The 17,228-nt window shown below is 58.9% G+C and overlaps 1 protein-coding gene across 2 annotated transcripts in view; it reads left to right on the top strand.

The window, feature by feature from the left end:
• The window catches only part of LMBR1 (limb development membrane protein 1), a 72,677-nt gene that overhangs the window by 2,865 nt on the left and 52,584 nt on the right, over positions 1-17,228 (top strand). For both annotated transcript variants that reach the window (XM_045837815.1, XM_045837814.1), the window contains exons 2-4: positions 6,018-6,090; positions 8,294-8,333; positions 13,478-13,617. In XM_045837815.1, the coding sequence (XP_045693771.1) occupies positions 6,018-6,090; positions 8,294-8,333; positions 13,478-13,617 (253 nt within the window). The remainder of the gene's footprint in view (positions 1-6,017; positions 6,091-8,293; positions 8,334-13,477; positions 13,618-17,228) is intronic.

Below are 17,228 nucleotides of genomic sequence, written 5' to 3'. Positions count from 1 at the left end.
CTTCCCGTCACTGTTGGTTCCCTGTGCATTTTCCTTTATTTCACTTGTCAAAGCCTTCACTTTTTTCCTCTACTTTGCGACCACACTCAACCATTTCTGTGAGCATCCTGATGACCAGTATTTTAAACTCTGCATCTGAGAGGTTGGTCACTTAGTTGATTTTCTGGAGTTTTGCTCTGTTCTTTCATTTGGGCTATATTTCTTTGTCGCCCGACACCTGTTGTGTAGTAAGAGGCGGAGCTTTAGGTGTTCACCAGGGTGAGGCAACCCACGTCACTGCCTCGTGATGCTCTATGTGGGGGAAGGGTCTGGGAGGGAATAGTGCTGCTTGCTTGGCTCTCTGTCGACTTTCAGTCACTTCCCTGCTTCCCACAAGCAAACTGGGCCCTTCTGGTGTCGATTCCTGGGTGGGTGGGTGGGTTTGTTTACCTTCTAGGACCCTGTGGGTCTCTCCAACGGACTCTCCTGTGAGGCTGGGAGTTTCTCCCGCCACCTCAACCCTCACAGGTGTTTTCAGTCAGAGGTTTGGAGGCTTTATTTCCTGCACTGGAACTCTGGGTTGTGTGATCTGTCTCGTTTCCCAGTAGTTCCTCCTGGTTTATCTGTGCGTGAATGTGGGACCGCCCTGTCCTCCAGCTGCCACCTCACCTTGAGTCCTCTCTGCCCTGCTGCCCATCTCCACCCCTCCTACCGGTCTGGATGAGTGAATGTTTATTCTTTAACTCCTTGGTTGTCGGACTTCCATACAGTTCGGTTTTCTGGAAGTTCTGGTTGCTTTTTGTTTTTAAGTTTGTTGTTGTCTTTGGTTGTGCGAGGAGGCAGAGTGTGTCTGCCTATGCCACCATCTCGGCTGGCAGCCCCACATGTGTTTCTTCATGTGGATGTGCAGTTGCTGAAGCACCACGGTGACCTTTGCTATGTCAGGTCACTGTGTGTTTGTGGGGTTTGAGTGTGGATACTGCCGCTCCATTGGTCTGTGTGTTTTCGGTTTATTTCGAATGAATTGGGTGGTGTGTTGTTGGGACTGCGGCCCCAGGTACAGCAGCCAGGGGCTCCATTGCCCTGTCTCCTGCCGCCCCTCACCTGCTGTTGGTCAGGCTTGGGCGTAGTGACAGGGTTACCAGCAGACTGCAGTTGAGGAGGAGGAGTATCTAGAGAGAGCTGACGGCGATGGGTGTGGGGGGCGGGGGCAAAAACCAGGGCACCAGAGGGAGGTGCAGCCTGGCGTCACCCACAGCACCGTCCAGTAGTCAGCGTGGCCTGACTCACAGCCGGAGAGACGGGAAGCCTCGCACGGAAGGGCTGCTCACCCCGGCTCCCGCCACCCTGTACGCAGTGTGTGACCTCCAACAAGGACGTTACAAGGTGTGCTGAGGGGCAAGAACCAGCCTCCAGAGGCAGAGCAAGCACCAGACCAGACTCAGGTATGACTGAGATTTGGGAATTGTGAAGCCGGAATGTAAAATAACTGGTCAGTGTGCAAAGGGCTCAAAGGGGAAAAACGCACCGCGTGCGGGAGCAGATGGGCGATGTGAGCGAGGAGATGGGAGCCTGAAGGGGCGGTAGGGACCGCGTCAGCTGTCACAGGAACGGGGAGGGCCCTCGCTGGGCTTCTCGGTTGATGACACCGGGCCAAGGGGAGAGGGAGTGCGCCAGAAGATGTGTCAGCAGCAGCTTTCCAAACTCAAGAGCGGGGAGAAAAGGAGACTGAAAGAAGAAGCAGCACAGCCAAGGGCTGCAGGACAACTGCAAGCGATACAAGGCACGCGTACTGGGAGTGCCAGAGGGAGGAGTACATGGAAAGGAAGGGGAGAAGTACTGGCAGCAGTGCGGGCCGAGAATTTCCCCCAAATTAATGCAGACGCCAAACCACAGATCCAGCAAGCTCGGAGACCACCAAACAGGACAGATGCCCAACTGTCTGGCCCTGGGCGGAGAAGTAGAGACCGCGGGCATGGAGAACAGAGGCCTGAGGAGTCAGAGCGCCTTCCACAGGAGGATGGAGAGTGAGAACCAGCCCTGGCCGACCCCACGCAGTGCAAGGCTGTGCGTTTGATCTCCCCGCAGGGCACTGTCCAGGTTTTGGGCTCGGCCCCAGCTGGGGTGCATCGGGAGGCAACTCATCGATGTTTCTCTCAGCCGTCCTCTTTCTCCAGAACCAGTGAGCGTCGGGTGTGGGTCTGACCACACCGGCAGGTCCAGTGCCCGTGTGACGCCGCGCAGTTACTGCAGCGCCACGGGCCGCGCTCCCTCCCTGTGCCGGCCTCACGTCCTGGGGCTGTTCCGTGACTGCTGGTCTGCGCTTCTCGATCCCTTCCCCTTTTCACAGCCCCTCAGCCCCTCTCCCGCTGGCCACTCTTAGTTCTCTGCGAGTTCACTGAAAGAACTACAATGGAAGTTTTAATTGCTTTAGTGGGTAGCTTGTAACGTTCAGGATCACTCAGCATCTCTGTTGTTTCCCTTCAGCCTCGGTCGCTCGGGCTCTGCAGGGGGAATGGGCCTGCTGGCTGCATCGCTGCAGACCTGCCCCCCCCTCACTGCTCCCCCCACCCCCGTGTTGTCAGAGGTGTGTTGGGGGTAGTGGCCTTGAGCCCCTTTGTCCCTGCTCCTCTGTCTTTCAGTGGATTTGTCGAAGCCCCTCGGCCCTAAATGAAAAGCTGGGATGTACCGCTTCCCTATGACACACTAGTCTGAATTTAGGTTCACGCCTTACACCTGGGATTCAAGGTTATTAGCTTTTCACAGCGTTTTTTAAAATTCTCGTTAGGTTGCTGTGAGTGGGTGGCTTGGCTCCCGCATGCCCAGGGTCCAGTAGTGCCCAGCAACAGGACTGACGGGGCGAAGGGCCAGGTGCCTGCCATCTGGCTGGTCCCCATGAGGTCTCTGCTGGGGAGCTCTGTGGTCGAGCTCCTCTTTCCCTGATGGGAGGGCTCTGGCTCCTCCGAGAACCACGCAGGCCCACCTCTCCCGTCGCAGGATCTCCCCCGTCTGTGCGCAGGGGTTTCCTGTGCGCCTCTGGGTGCGGAAGAACTGGAGGGGTCCTCACCGCCTGCCGCCCTTCCACGCGCCCTCCTGTGGGCCTGTCTCTCTGCTGAGTGAGTCAAGTCGGGCTCTCTGGTAGGGAACCGGGCCAGGCCCCTGGCTTTGCTTCCGCCCGGCACGGTGGTGTGTTAGTTTTCACAGGGGTCGCTTTTTCTTCCCAGCGAGCAACGCGCTGGCGTCCGTGGTTGCCCATCTGACCCCTGCTCCGGAATGGGTCGCTCTCCATCAGCCTCTTCACTCCGTGCCCTGCCCCACGTCTGGGTCCCTCGAGCTCCTTTTGTTCCTCAGCCCCCAGGCCCTCTCATTCGCCGCCGGGTCTGCAGACTCCCTCAGCTGCTGTTCCCGCCTCCAGACACTGACTGCAAGTCCCCAGAACACCCTCCAGCCCCGTCTCTGTTCTTCTACTTCCCGGTCAAGTGCTTTGCTGCACCGGCTCCTGCGACGGACCCCCGCGCTCCCGCCCATCACCCCCTAGTTCCGCCTTCTCCCGCTCTCTGCAGGGCTCGCCCACGCTCCCGCGGGTGCCCTGCACCTGGGGCTCTCGGACAGGGGCGCGGGGATTCCTGGGCGGCGGTGGTGAAGCCGGGGCAGAGGAGGCTGCCTGTGAGGAGCCTGCGGAACGAGAGAGGTTTCTGGCTCTGCCCTGGGATCGCAGGGGAGGGCGATGTCCAGCGGCTGGCAGTGCGGGCAGCCGGTGAGGGTCACTGGGAGAGAGGTCGGGGGCGGGGTTGTGCCCGTGTGCAGGCTGCGGGGCAGAGGGCCGGGGAATCATGGAAGCGTCACGTGGGTGCGGCATCCCTGCTCGGAGTTACCGCGCTGCGCCCTCCCCTGGACTGGCCTGTCTGCTGCGCCTCCCTGCTCCCTTTGCTCCCCTACGCTCCTGACCTTGCTTCTTGCTTTGCTGACAAAACGGAGACCACCGAGAGAGAGAGAGAGAGAGAGAGAGAGAGAGAGAGAGAGAGAGAGAGAGAGAGAGAGAGAGAGAGAGAGCGCGCAGCTTTGCCGCCGCCACTCCCCCGCTCAGCTGCCACAGTGGCGCACACGCCGTCTCCTGCGCCCCCTCCTGCCCCTGCTCCTCCTCCTCTAGCCTGTGGGGGGCGTCGTGGCTGGCCCCTCGGCCTGGGCACGTGTCCTCCGCAGTTCCGTGCTTCCGCTCGCATCCGTGCTTCCTCTGCACTGGACGTTTCCCGGCCCGTGGTCACTTTTCCCACCTTGAGAGCACACCAACTGTGACTCCACATGCCCCTCCCGTTTCCTCTGCTTCCCGTGACCGTGAAACTCCCGGAAAGAACATTCGGGGCACACTTGTTTCCGGTTCTCCTCTCCCAGCCCCTTGGGTCCGGGTTTTGCCCCTACCCCGCCAGTACCTGCCCGTCTGCTCTCTCTCGGCCCGACTTCCGCAGACGCCCCCCCTCAGTGAGGCCTGCCGCGCCCCCTGCTGGCACTCCCTGTTCCCGGCGCCCAGACCATCGCTGTGTTTGCGTACTTGTTATCTGTGCTCCCCCTGGGACAGCAGCCCGGGGCGGCCGGCCCCTGGTAGTGTCCTGCGGGGTGACTTCCGCCCGCCCCGCAGGGGCTCCGGTCCCCCGGTCGTCTGAGTTCTGCGACTTCGACCTCCTGCGGCGCGTCGTCTGTGCCCAGGCGCTCCCCTTCGCTCGCTCTGCCAGCCCACCGGGCCTTCCACCCCGCCCCCACCCCCGTACACAGTGTGCCCCCGGCTCTGGTCTTCCTGGCTGGCCCCTGCCGCGCACTCGGGGGTTTGGGGGGCGGTGGTGACGACGTGTCCCTTCTCTGCCAGGGCTCCCTGTGGGCTCCCAGGCCATCCCTGGTGCCCCCGACTCTGCTCCTCGGGTCGCTGACCCAGGACGATTGGGAGAACGCTGACAGGAGTCTCATGGTTTTTCTCTCCGTCTTTTAAAAAATATTTTATTTATGTATTTTTAGGGAGCGGGGAAGGGAGGGGGAGAAACATCGATGTGAGAGAAGCACTGATTGGTTGCCTCTCACACGCCCCCCACTGGGGACCTGGCCCACAACCCAGGCCTGTGCCCTGACTGGGAATCGAACTGGGGGCCGGCACTCCGTCCACGGAGGCGCCCCAGCCAGGGCTTCCTCTTTGTCTCTAGGTGTCGTCTCCTAGGCGGCGTCACAGGGATGTTCACCACCAGGTCCATGGTCGTTCTCAGTCCCGGGCCACTGGCCCTTCCTGAGGGGCGCACACGTGGGGCGCTCCCGAGGCCCTGTCGCCACCGGACTGGTCTCGTTTGAGAGCTGTCAGGGTGCCTTCCCGCGGCCCACGGTTCTCAGAGGCCTTCGTGTCTAGCACACCTGGTCTTCGATTGTGACTGGATCTGTTTTTTGACCCATCCTTTCCGCCTGCCATGCCCTACCCTAGATCTGATGGGAGTTAAGTGGACTTGAGTATTAACGTCTCGGGTTCAGCTTCTGTGTACTTTGATGCATGGTGTGTTAATTGAGCAGTTGTTGTGGCACTAATTAGTGATGCCTTGTGTGTGCGCGGCCGCGTGACGCACATTTCACGTGGTGGAGTCCGTCCTACTGACCTTCCTTCGGGGGCTGCCCCAGCGGTCCCTGTGAGTGTCGTGGGCCCTGCACACCGCGTCTCACTCTGGGTGCGGGCGGCCGCGCCCGGCCTTTGTTCCCAGCACGGCCGGCCGGCGGTGTGCCGGCTCCGGTGTGCCGGCTCCGTGCGTGCGCCCGACTGCGAGGACAACCTGGTCAGGTCACGGAAGGGAAAGTCCCTTCGCACTTCTTTTTCCCGGAATGATGCTAAAGCTGGTTCCCATAAATTGTTCCATCCAAACTTCATACTAGCAAAATATTTTAAATGTTTACTCCGGAATAGATTAAACCCTTTTTTTCTATAGATGGTAAGGATGTATCCTCTATTATTTAAAAAAAAACACATGAAAAACTGTACTGACAGCTGACGAGTCCACTTTGTTCTGTTCCAGATATGCTTCCTCCTCTTTGCCGCCCTCTACGCCGTCTCCTACGTCGTCATCACGAGGTACAGGAGGAAGTCAGGCAAGTACAGGCGCTGCGGCGAGCCCTGGGCGCATGTCGGGCAGCGCAGGCCTGGCGCGCAGGCTGCACCCGGCCGTCCGGCGGCGGTGCACGTGCTTTGCCCGGGGCTGAGGTGGGCCGTGGCCCGGCGCTCAGAGTGCTAAAGTCACCTGCAGGGAACCCGGCCGCTGCAGGCCATCCGTCTGTCCTCCCGGACCCAGCCCCGGTCTGCCACACCCTCGGGCCTCTGGAAGCACGTGCGGGCTCCCCTGTGTCTGGGGAGCTCCCACGTTCGCCAGGCTCCTTGGCTCCTTGACACCGGCTCTGGGTCCGAGCGTGCTCGCCCCGTCCCACCCTGGCTCTGACTCCCAGGCGGTCTCTCTTGTCCTAAAGTGACGCGGAAGTCAGGGTCTCCCTGATGCCAAGGCCTTTGGTGGTTCCATCTGTATCTTCTTTTTTTAAGGAACTTAGTGCTGGTTGGTCGACTCACCAGTTTTAGTGCTGGGTTTAACAGGAACCCGGGCAGGCGCCTGACTCACTGGCCTTCTGTTAAAGCGCAGCTCTCTGTTCTCCAGAAACCGCAGGGCTTGCCGCCTGTGTGGCGCCGCGCCCATTCCAGGTGCCGTGTGAGTGCGTAAGGACTCCGGTTGTTAAAGATCCCCAACGTTAGGTTCTCACGCTGCACTCGTCAGACTTCGGAAAGCAGTGGGGAATGCTGCCCGCTCTGGCGGCCCCGTCCGTGCTCTCAGGGGGTCTGCGGCCGCACGGGGGTGCCCCTTGGGTTCTGTCGTCTCTCCGCTGGGCAGACCTGAGACCCTAGGCAGAACCTCCGCCACTTTAGAAGAGGTTCCGGCAACAGGTCTCCTAGACCGTGGACGCAGAAGTGCGCGCGCGCACACACACACACACACACACAGGCGGTGTGCACGAATGTTTTAGGGGGATCGGGGGATGGTGAGCGGGCCGATGGGAGAGTCATTAGATGCTTTTTAGAGGGATCCCAGGGACGGGTGATGAGGACTCCGGACCCAGCTGGTGGAGTGTGCAGACGGAGCTGGAAAAATAGAACGTCGTCCGAGGTGTTGGTCGGACGTGGGCACAGCAGTGTGAACAGGAGTGGTGGCTGTGTTGTGTCGCGGTCCCTCTGGTCGTGAAGCTGTGGGGAGCGGCCCGTAAGCAAGAGTGTCGACGGGACTGAGAGACGGGCCCGGTCGCGCACTGGCAGTGAAGCAGGTGGGCGCTCAGAGCCGCAGGGACTCGCAGAGGGAGCCTTGGAGGACAAGCCAGTTAGGTCCTGAGGAGGTGGGGGGCTGGGGCCATGCAGCGTTCTTTTTCTTTTTTAAAAAGATTTTACATCTTTTTAGAGAGAGGGGAGGGGAGAGAAGTACAGGGAGAGAAACATTGATGTGAGAGAGAGGTGGTTTCTCGCACACACCCCAGCCGGGACCCGAATCCCCTACCCAGGCGTGTGCCCTGATGGGGAGTTGGATCCACGACCGTTTGCAGAACGCCGCTCAACCAGCCGGGCCACACCAGTCAGGGCCAGCAGTCTCGTCACTGGGCCAGAGACTCTCTGGCTGGTGAGTGGCCGTGGGAGGGCCGGAGAGAACGCTGACAGCCGTGGGAGGGGGACGGGGGAGGCCGCCTGAGCATCAGCCAGCGAGACTCGACGCTCCAGTCTGTCACCGGGACAGCGGTGGCGGCGAGCTGCGGTGGCGCGCCCGGGTGGCCCGGGTTGGCCCAGGCGAGGCCTTGTCACTACCGCTGCTGACGAGAAGCTCAAATCGTGGGAAAGAACATGTGTCCCAAGGGTCTGAATTCTAATTACACAGGAACCTTTTTTTTATAGGCTGTGATCAACCAGAAAACCTCCTTCATTAGCGATTTCTCTTACACTGTATAACAATACACTTGGTAGTGGTCCCAAGAGTCCCATTAGACTTGATTTTCTTAAGCACTGAATGTTTGGAACTTTTCAATTTACGTGTGGTCGTTTCGTTAACAAGGATTTTTGAGTGATCAAAACCGTGTCCTCTAACCAGATTCTGTCCTGTCTGGTTTAATGAGATGCAAACTTGGGTCTGTGCCGAAGTCAGCACAGGGCTTTTAACGGTGGTTTCCAGTCAGCAGTCGCTTCGTGCAGTTTGTAGTTTTGTTTCTTATAAACTAACGAAACGTTTTGTTGGAAGATGGAGTAATAGAAATACCTTAAACATTTTTGCAGATGAACATGAGGATGAAGAGGCCATCGTCAACAGGATTTCGTAAGTATTTAAATTATTTTTTTCCTTAATTCTGAAGTCGTGCGGTCTCCAACTTTACCTCTGCCGTCTGGGCAGAGGTACGGGAGGAGTCCACCTGACGAGTTCCGGCGCCCCCGCTGGCGCCGGCCCCGTCCTCAGGAAGCGCGAGTAGGCGGGAGGCTGGACTGAGGGAGGGCTGACCGTCTCGCGTGGAGACTGGCCTGTTGAAGGGCCCAAAGACTCCATCTGCGGAAGGGGTACCCGGGAAGTGGGCAGCCAGCAGGCCCGCGAGGAGCGCGGCCCTTGGCTGTGGGGGTCTGCTGAGAGGACCCTGCAGTTCTGGAGGAGGGGCGGAGGCTGTTCTGGTGAACTCCCTCCTGTGGAGTGGGCGGGGAGGTGGTCCTTTCAGGACCCCCAGAACTCTGTGTCCCCCAGGTGCGCTGGCGGTGCAGGAGGGAACTACCTGTAGTCTTTTTGGGAGTCAGAGTGCATGGGAGCCGTGCCTTCCTTTCTGTCGGGATTGCCGTGGTTAAAACCTGAAACCCCACAGCTGCACCGGGACACAGGAGAGTGTCTGTGTGCGGGACTGGGGTTCCTGACACTGCACCTTCCCTTCCGCAGCTGCACGTTCACGGGCAAGTCGGACGGAGAGCGCAGAGCCTGTCTGCACTGGCCTCCGGGAGCAGGTGCTGACGGGGTCCCTGTTCGCAGGACACGTTTGTGCCTGAGTCCTGCCGTCAGGGTCATGCCCTGCGAATCCCCCGCAGCCGCGCACGCCGGGAAGTGGGTTCGCACGGCGCCGTGGGCGTGCCGGTGGCCCGACAGCGCACCGTGGCCGCAGGGCCCGGCTCAGAGCCCCACGCGGCAGGGCGGTGCCCTGAGCGTGCAGTCGTCTGCAGACCGGCAGGCGTCCTCAGGGCTCCCTGGTGCCCTGGCCCCGCGGGTGTGTCTGCTGACCCGTCACGGCCAGGGTCGGCTCACACAGCTTCTGCCGAGGTGTGGGGGGGAGGGGAGACTGCGCGCACACGCTCACGCACACATGCACGCACACTCACACGCGTGCACTGCATGGGAATGCCACTCAGCCTCGAAGAGGAAGGCGGCCCTGCGCCTGCTGCGGCGTGGACGGGCCTCGAGCGCTCAGTGCCGAGTCAGACAGGCCCGCGCGTCACCGAGGTCACGTCACCGAGGTCACGCGCCTGCGACTCCCTGGAGGAGGGTGCCAGGGCAGGTAGAGGCAGCAGAAGGCACCCAGGGCCCAAGGGGAGGGAGCTCGGGGGCTTTCTCTGCGCGATGCAGCGCTCGTGCGCCCCGCACTGCGTGCGCCCCGCCGCCCCGGATCGGTCACCGCCCACCCCTGGATCAGTGGTCGCCGAGTGGTCAGTTCTGTGAGAATCTCACTTCAGTTAAAAGATGCTTCAGTTAATGAACGGCTTGAATCGGACTGATTTGGTTTATAACTGGAAAATGAACATGGGTGGGTGCCGGGAGTCCTCCCTCTGGGTTTAGAGCCCGGGCCTGGAACTCCTGGAACTCGGGGAACTAGGCCTGCAGGGGGTTAGTTCAGGGGGAGGCGTCCCAGCGCCGGGACGTTTGTGAGCGTTCCCCAGGGAGCCGTCCCGTCTCCGGTGCAGTTGCTGCTCCTGCGAAAGCCCAGCGCCCACCCGCTTCCACGCGTCAGGGGCCGCAGCTGCGCATGGGCGACCCCGAGGCCAGGTGGGGGGGCCCTCCCCAGGGACATGCCCTGGAGGGGGGCGGCAGGGCCGGTGCGGGCCGCTCCTCCCCGCTGGGTCTCTGGCCCACGTGGTGGTGCATGTGCTGAAGTGCACTCGCAGATCGATGGTTTATAAATAGACGGGAACGCATGGCTCCTGCAGTGTGTTTCAGGACAACCTGCGGTTTCCGCCCCCGTCTGCTCCAGCCAGGCGGCCCGTCCCAGGGCCCCGTCCTGATGCCTGATGCGGGGTGGGTGTGCATGGACTGCAAGGTCAGGAGGGAGCGCCAAGGGGATGGCCCATGCCCTGCCCACCCCCGTGCGCCCCCCTGGGCCCTCACCCTGGCTCTTGCTGTCTCTCTCAGGCTTCTGTCTGTTCTGCAACGAGAGGAGAGGGCACTGAGCCTGGGTTCAGGTTCTGACCCTGGGATGACCTTGAGTCCAGGGGAGACAGGAGCTGAGCTGTGCATTCTCTGTGGGGGAGCCCGGCCCACTGCCTACGTGGGTGGTCACGGCGTTGTGCGGGAGATGCCGCACGTGCAGGCAGTGAGGGGCGGCGCCGCTGCGCAGGGTGTGACCTCAGGCGTCCCAGCTCCCCGACCCTCTCCCTCGTCGTCCTCCCCCCACGGAAGGGCTTTGTGCGGGCACAGCAGAGGGGGAAGCAGAACCTGCGGCCTGAATGGACCAGGAGAAGGTGTGAGTGTCACGTGGGCGTCGTCTGTGTGCCGAGAGAGGTGCGAGAGCTCTGAAACGCAGGGTCCTCCAGCACCGTCCGGCGCCGGAGGGTCCGGCACCACCAGAGTCCAGGCCCCAGTGCGCAGGAGGCCCTTCCTCAGGCTCCCAAGTCACTGCGGAGCCCACCCGCCATCTCTCCTGGGCTCCGGGAGCCTGCCTTCTGCCGTCGGTCTGGGTCTGCCTCCCTGCACCCCAAATTCATGCCCTCTGCCCTCCCCACCAAAGTGGCCTCTTTGGGCAGCCCTGTGGCCCTTGCTGGGGTTTGCATTAGAGCAGTCTTTGTGGAAATTCGGCACCTGCCTGGGGAGGCTGCCGGGAAGGGCTGGGGAGCCCAGGCTGGTGAAGGGAGTCTCATGCCGGGGTCAGGCCTGGCATGGGGCACCTGCTGTCGCTCTCAGGATTTGAGGAGAGGGAAGGAAGTCCCCCTGCAGAGAGGGGTCCGACACGGGTGTCATCCTGAGGTGGAGGAGGGACGCCCACAGGGTTTGGGGCAGTGCTCTGTCACAGGGAGGCAGAGCCCACACAGGGTGGCTGGGCATCTGTGCAGGTAGCCTGGCCTGGGTGGGGGGCTCAGGTGGGGCAGGACACCCCCACTGGGTGGTCACCTGAGCAGCAGGGCATCTCTGTGCAGGCTGGGGTGTCAGTGTGACGGGAGCTGTGGGTCGGTCCATGGGAGCTGATGGAGCCAAGGGAGGGAGCCTGGGTTGTCCCTATGGGGCTGGAGGTGCTGCTGTGGTCCTGTGGTCTCTGCCCAGGGTTACCAAGCCAACTGCAGACGGCATTGTGGGTGTGTGCATGGATGAGGGGCCCCGAACACCGGAATTACCTTCCAGAGGGTGAGCCCTTGGAGGACAGGCTTCCCCCGCTGGGTGAGTGTCCTAGGAGCCCATCTGCATCCGTGCGCCAGCTGGCGTTGTTGTGAGAGGCTGCGTTTGGCTTCAGTGATTTTTTTTTTTTAATTTTTGAAGACTTTTTCAACATGTTCACCCATTGCGTGATGGGTGATCGACGAGTGCACCTGCCCACACTGCGCTGAGTGTTCAGCAGTTTAGGACCAAAGACGGCAGGATGCCCCTGTTTCCCGGATGAGAAAAGTCCTCCAAGGGAAGCGTTTTGCTGGTGTGGAAGAGGCGAAACAAAGAGGGCAGAAACACTAACAGGCATCAGAATTGACGAGTTCAGAAACGTTTGGCGCAGTTTGGGGAAAACATTTCAGCGGGTGCGTTGCATCCAACGGAGAGTCCTTCGAAGGTGACTGCAGCTTACACGTGTCAGAATAAGTGTACGTTCCCTAACTAAACCCCGGGTTCTCTGGGCCCCCGGTGCTCACACAGTGCACACGCGTGTCCTGCAGCGTGACGCCCGGAGCGGGGAGTGCGGGCGGCACCCAGGCCTCTGCCTTGGCGCACCGCCGTCCGCTCGGAGGGCCAGGGCTCCGGGGAGGCAGGGCGCAGGGCGTGAGGCCAGCCCACTGCACAGACCTTGTTGTGCCCTGACGTGAGGAGGCGCTCGGAGAGCAGTGGGGCCGTGCCAGGCAGACTCCGGGCGGGGGCTTTCCCGCCACGCCAGGGCCGCCTGAGTGTCCGAGGGGCGGTGGTCACGGGTCCTGCGCGGCCAGTGGGAGAGTCCGAGCCCGTGCTGGTGGCTACCACTGAGTAAGCAGCTGTTGGACGGGGAACAGGTGGCTCTCCTGCTTCCAAGCTCGGCTTCCAGGCAGTACCTGCAGATGAAGGGGAGAGGCCCCGCAGACGCCGCCTTGGGCAGTGGCCAGCACACGGCCCGTGTGGGGCAGGCGGGCGCAAGGCTGCGAGACAGCCGCAGTGCCGACCGTGCCGTCGGCTCCGGAGGTCTTGCTGAAAGAGCCGCCATGATGGTCACGGTGGCCACACGGTCAGGAGTTTGGGTTGCCTGTGGCTTCACGTACCTGGTTTGCACTCCCACACGTGTGGCTCTGTGGGTTGCAGGCCCCAGTTTGGACTTGGAGACGGGTTTGGCCCTCACCGCCCGGTCTGTGGTCGGAGTGTCGTGGACGCCGAGGCCAGGGCGGGGACGCCGAGGGACGCATGGCAGGGCGAGCGGTGTGGGGGCCCGGGGAGGGAGCTGGCTGTGGCCCAGGGTGGAGGTGACGCACCCGCCGAGTGTGGGGGGCAGCGGGGCTGCAGTGCAGCACCTGGCGTGGGCTGTGGGCTTGACTTTAGTCCAGGCGTTGGGAGGAGGGGTGGACGCCTGCAGGACACGTGCTTCCTCCTTGGGGGGGACGAGCCTCCTGCCAGGCCCCTGGCTGGCCACTGGGGGCAGTGGCTCTGGACCTGGACGAGGACTCGTGCTCCTGCTCCACCAGAAAGGGCGTCGGGGCAGCGGAGCCCCCCAGGGCGCGCCCTGCGTCTGGTAGGGACAGGGTTTTAGGCGGGTGTCGCTCGGTGCCCACATCAAGCGCACCAGTGATTGAGTGGCGGGTTTCGGGCCGAGTTGGCTTTGAAGCAGGGAGCACTTCTGCGGGTGGCCACAAGGTGGCGTTGGCCGCACAGTTGCCCAGTTCCATGTGAGTATTGCAGGTTTAGTGTGACCTTTCTTCCTTGTATGTTCTCACGTGTTCACGTTCTCCCTGCATTTATGTAGTGGAATGGATGTGAAAGTCCGCGCCCTCCTTCGTGTGGAGTCCGGCGCACACTCCCGGCCTCCCCGGCGGCTGCTGACGCGCCTCTCTCCCTTCCAGGCTGTCCCTGAGCACGTTCACGCTCGCCGTGTCCGCCGGGGCCGTGCTGCTGCTGCCCTTCTCCATCGTCAGCAACGAGGTGCTGCTCTCCTTCCCGCACAGCTACTACATCCAGTGGCTCAACGGCTCCCTGATCCACGGTCAGTGCACTGCTTCACCGGGCCCCGGGCCCCGCGCCCGCTTCTCAGGGTGCTGCGTTTGTGGGGTTTCCTTTCCCTGTCTGTGCCACGCACGTTAGAGAGTCGGTAGGACAGTGAGAAGCTCTTCAGTCCCGCAGACTGAGAGGCGGTGGGACGCCTGCATGCGGGCTTCCTTCGGGCGGTGACCGCTGTGGGACCAGGTGAGTGCGACGGCCGCCCGGCCCGGCCCGGCCCGGCCCGGCCCGGCCCAGCCAGTGTGCCGAGTGCCAGGGGCCGCTCGTCTTAGGACGGCAGTTCCAGAGGACGGGAGTTTAAGGCCAAAGCATAGCCCCAGCAGCGGGTGGGAAGGTGGGAGGATCATCAGAGTAAAACTGGGGCCCTAGAGTCAGGAAACAGTTCCTCAGTCTTTGAGGTGTTCCCCCGGGGGGCAATTTTTGTTTGAGGTTTTGGGCCTCGTGAAGAAACAATAGAAAGTCCACCTTCGTTTTAGCCATCTTCAAGTTCTACAGAAGATTTTTAAAACCACACTTTTAGATACTATTTATGTTTATGTATGAAGACTTGAAAGTCAGCCAGTAGTGAATTTTAGTGTCCGATTGTTAGTTAAATGCTACTAATGGCTTCTAGTGAATTGGTCTAAGTAGTTCAATCATTTATCCTAATGCACGCCACTATAGTTATGTATAATAATTTTTAGCCCGCATGCTGCAAGAATGTTCACCACGTGCAGTGACACCTGCTTAGTCAGGGGCACGGGCCTCTCTTCCCTTGTTGTCAGATCAGAAAACGACAACAGGCAGCACAACAATGGCCATTGGGTGTGAATGATTCAAAATTATAGCTATTTTTTGTCAAATCAGCAAAAAGTGTATTTTTTGGTGTATTGCAGAATTTTAATAGTTTACGTGAGCCATGAGATCAAAAAGGTTGAAAATCGCTGGTTTATAATAACTAAAATAAAAGACAATGGCTAAGTGTGCAGAACGAGAAATTTGCTTGGCTATATTCTGGTGGAGTCACGCGGTGGGGCGCTTTCTCAGCCATGACGGACACTGGTGTTGAGGAGTGATGGTTGATTCGGAAAGAGGGAGAAAGGGCTCTTCTCTGGGCAATGTGACATAGAGTTTTATTTTAGTACTTGCACTGTGTAACATTTCTCTGCAGTGGGCGTGTGCTGTGTGCTGCTTTTTTGTTAAAAGAAAAAATATTAAGGTAAAAATTTCACAACTCATTGTGAAAATTGTTCTTCCTTCCGTCTTCTAAATAAACAAGCAGAAGCTATTCTAGTTCTTAAGTTCTCACAGTGCTGATGAATCAAAAGTAAACTTGTCTTCTAAGGCTTATGCTTTCTTGGTAGAATTTTAAAAATTGTATTAGTCATTTTTTGACAATTAGATTAGAACCTCAGTTCCACTGAAAGACTGGTTTTAACTCAATGTTGCCGTTTTGGAAGTTACGGAGTGTGGCTGAGCTCAGACGAACTTTCTCGTGTGGAGTCATGGACTTTTCTGTCTGGGAGGGACAGCGGTGGTCCCCTGCAGCGCGGGGCTGTCTGCTGTGCTGTGCAGCACCTTGTGACCCCAGCAGAGGGAGCTACAGGTCAGTGCATCCTGTGTCGCCCTCTGTCTGGCGGGGTTTGGTTTCCCACTAAGTACTGGGGGTTATTAAACTACCTTTGTTTGAATTCAGATACTTCTTTCAGCAGCAGGCATTGGCTCTTTCAGAAGGACTGTCACCAACACTGATTTAGATAAGTTACAAGGGTTCTGGATTCTTAAGGTTCTACTGTATTGGAGCATGTAACTAACTTTCTGAAGTGAAGAAATTTGACTAATGTTTTCTTTTATTTTATAAATTGATGTGTAAGGAAATAAAGGTAGTGGTAGTATTTTATATGTTTTAGCACTAATTTTTAATTTAGAAATGTTTTATCAAAACTATAGAAGTATTCTTAGGGATATTTATGTGTGTATGTCTGGTGTATGTTTGCAAGATGCTGGGAACTTACTAAGTTTTAGACAGTTGCTAAGGTTATAATTACTGCTTAGGAATGTGTGTTAGGTCTGTTATTTTTCTGAATATTAGATATTCTCACAGTAACCTTACATGTTGCCAACTTGGTAATTAAATTAGTATAAGCTAAGTCTAAAACTTTCACATTTATCATGGTTAGTAAACTTAATTTTTTGCATTTAATTACTTGGACTTCAAAGAAAGCCGGTTATCCGCGTGGATTGTACAGGAGAAAACCAACTCTCAAATTCTTTCTGTGAAGTGACTGTGTCTTGTGAGAATAAACAGCCGTGGGCCGCTTCACGACAGGAGCCGTGGTGGCAGATGCGTTGTCAGGCAGTTTCTCGTCGTGCAGACAGCACAGGGCGCTCACACACACCTAGGTGGCCGGCCCACTACACGCTAGGCCACGCGGTGCAGCCTGTTGCCCGGGGCCGTTGGTTGCCCGGCGAGCGAGTGCACGAGACAGCGTGGGATCGGATCTGGCGCGAGAGAGCACGCTGCCATCGGGAGACTGGTGCATAAACCGGGGGTTCGCGCGGCCGCTCTAGGCCTGTGCGTACGGTCGAAAGAGCGCCCCCTAGAGAGCAGTATGAGTGCAGCAAGCACCGGACGCAGCACCGTCGTCATGTGTTACAGCTTACCCAGTGTTGTGTGCTGTGCGCAACTGTGTTGCCCTCCTGTTACACAAGGGGCGGTGCTGTGGGTCTGTCTGCGCCGCATCCCCGCAAACATGGGAGCAGGGGCCGCGCTGTGACGTTTGGCTGCTACAAGCTCACACTAAGGGAGAGGGATTCCTCATCCCCATTGTGGTATGTATCATCGGTCCTAGACCAACGTGTGTGGTGGCCGTGTGCCTGCGTAGTGGGGGTCCAGATCACATCGCGTCTGTCCCGCCCTCGCGGTGGTCAGGGCTGCAGCAGGAATGTGGAGTCCCCCCGGAAACGGGCAGTTGGGGGAAATAACAGTTATGTTACACAATATGTGCATTTAAAGTTCCATACGTAGAAGAAGGCATCCAGTTTCCCGACCACCTGAAGGAGCCAGCTGGTGTTCAGAACCTGCGTGGCCATCCCGCCGGTTTTCCTCGCTGGTTCTGCAGACACTGTGGCCGCTCCCAGCTGCCGGGGCAGATTTCCTCCTCTGGCTGTTCACCACTGTCTTGTTTTCCGTGTGTGGGTTAGTCAGGGTAGATCTTTTTACTGACGTGTGAGCTTTTGCCCAGGGCAGAGTTTTATGTCTTTTTTCATAAGTTTGTGTTTTTTGTCTCATTTTATTTTACTTATTTAGTTTCAGAGACGGGGAAGGAGGGAGAAAGAGCGGGGGAGAAACATCAATGTGTGGTTGCCCCTTGTGCGCCCCCTAGTGGGGGCCTGGCCCGCAACCCAGGCTGGTGCCCTGACTGGAACTGGAACTTGAACCAGCAGCCTTCCCCTTTGCAGGATGGTGCTCCAGCCACTGCGCTACACTAGTCAGGGCAATGAGAATAATTCTGTAAGGAAAGGGTTGAGAGCAAACTTTAGCCATAACTTATACCACTTTCTTGTCTTTCTCTGGTCTAAGTGCTGGTGTGCGTTAGAGTTTCTCCGTGTTCTGGC

The sequence above is a fragment of the Phyllostomus hastatus genome, unplaced genomic scaffold, assembly GCF_019186645.2.
Source record: "Phyllostomus hastatus isolate PE091 unplaced genomic scaffold, TTU_PhHast_1.1 phas_contig_244, whole genome shotgun sequence".
Taxonomy (NCBI): Eukaryota; Metazoa; Chordata; class Mammalia; order Chiroptera; family Phyllostomidae; genus Phyllostomus; species Phyllostomus hastatus.
The sequence above is the reverse complement of the archived record's forward strand: the minus strand, read 5'-3'. Positions and strand labels throughout refer to the sequence as shown.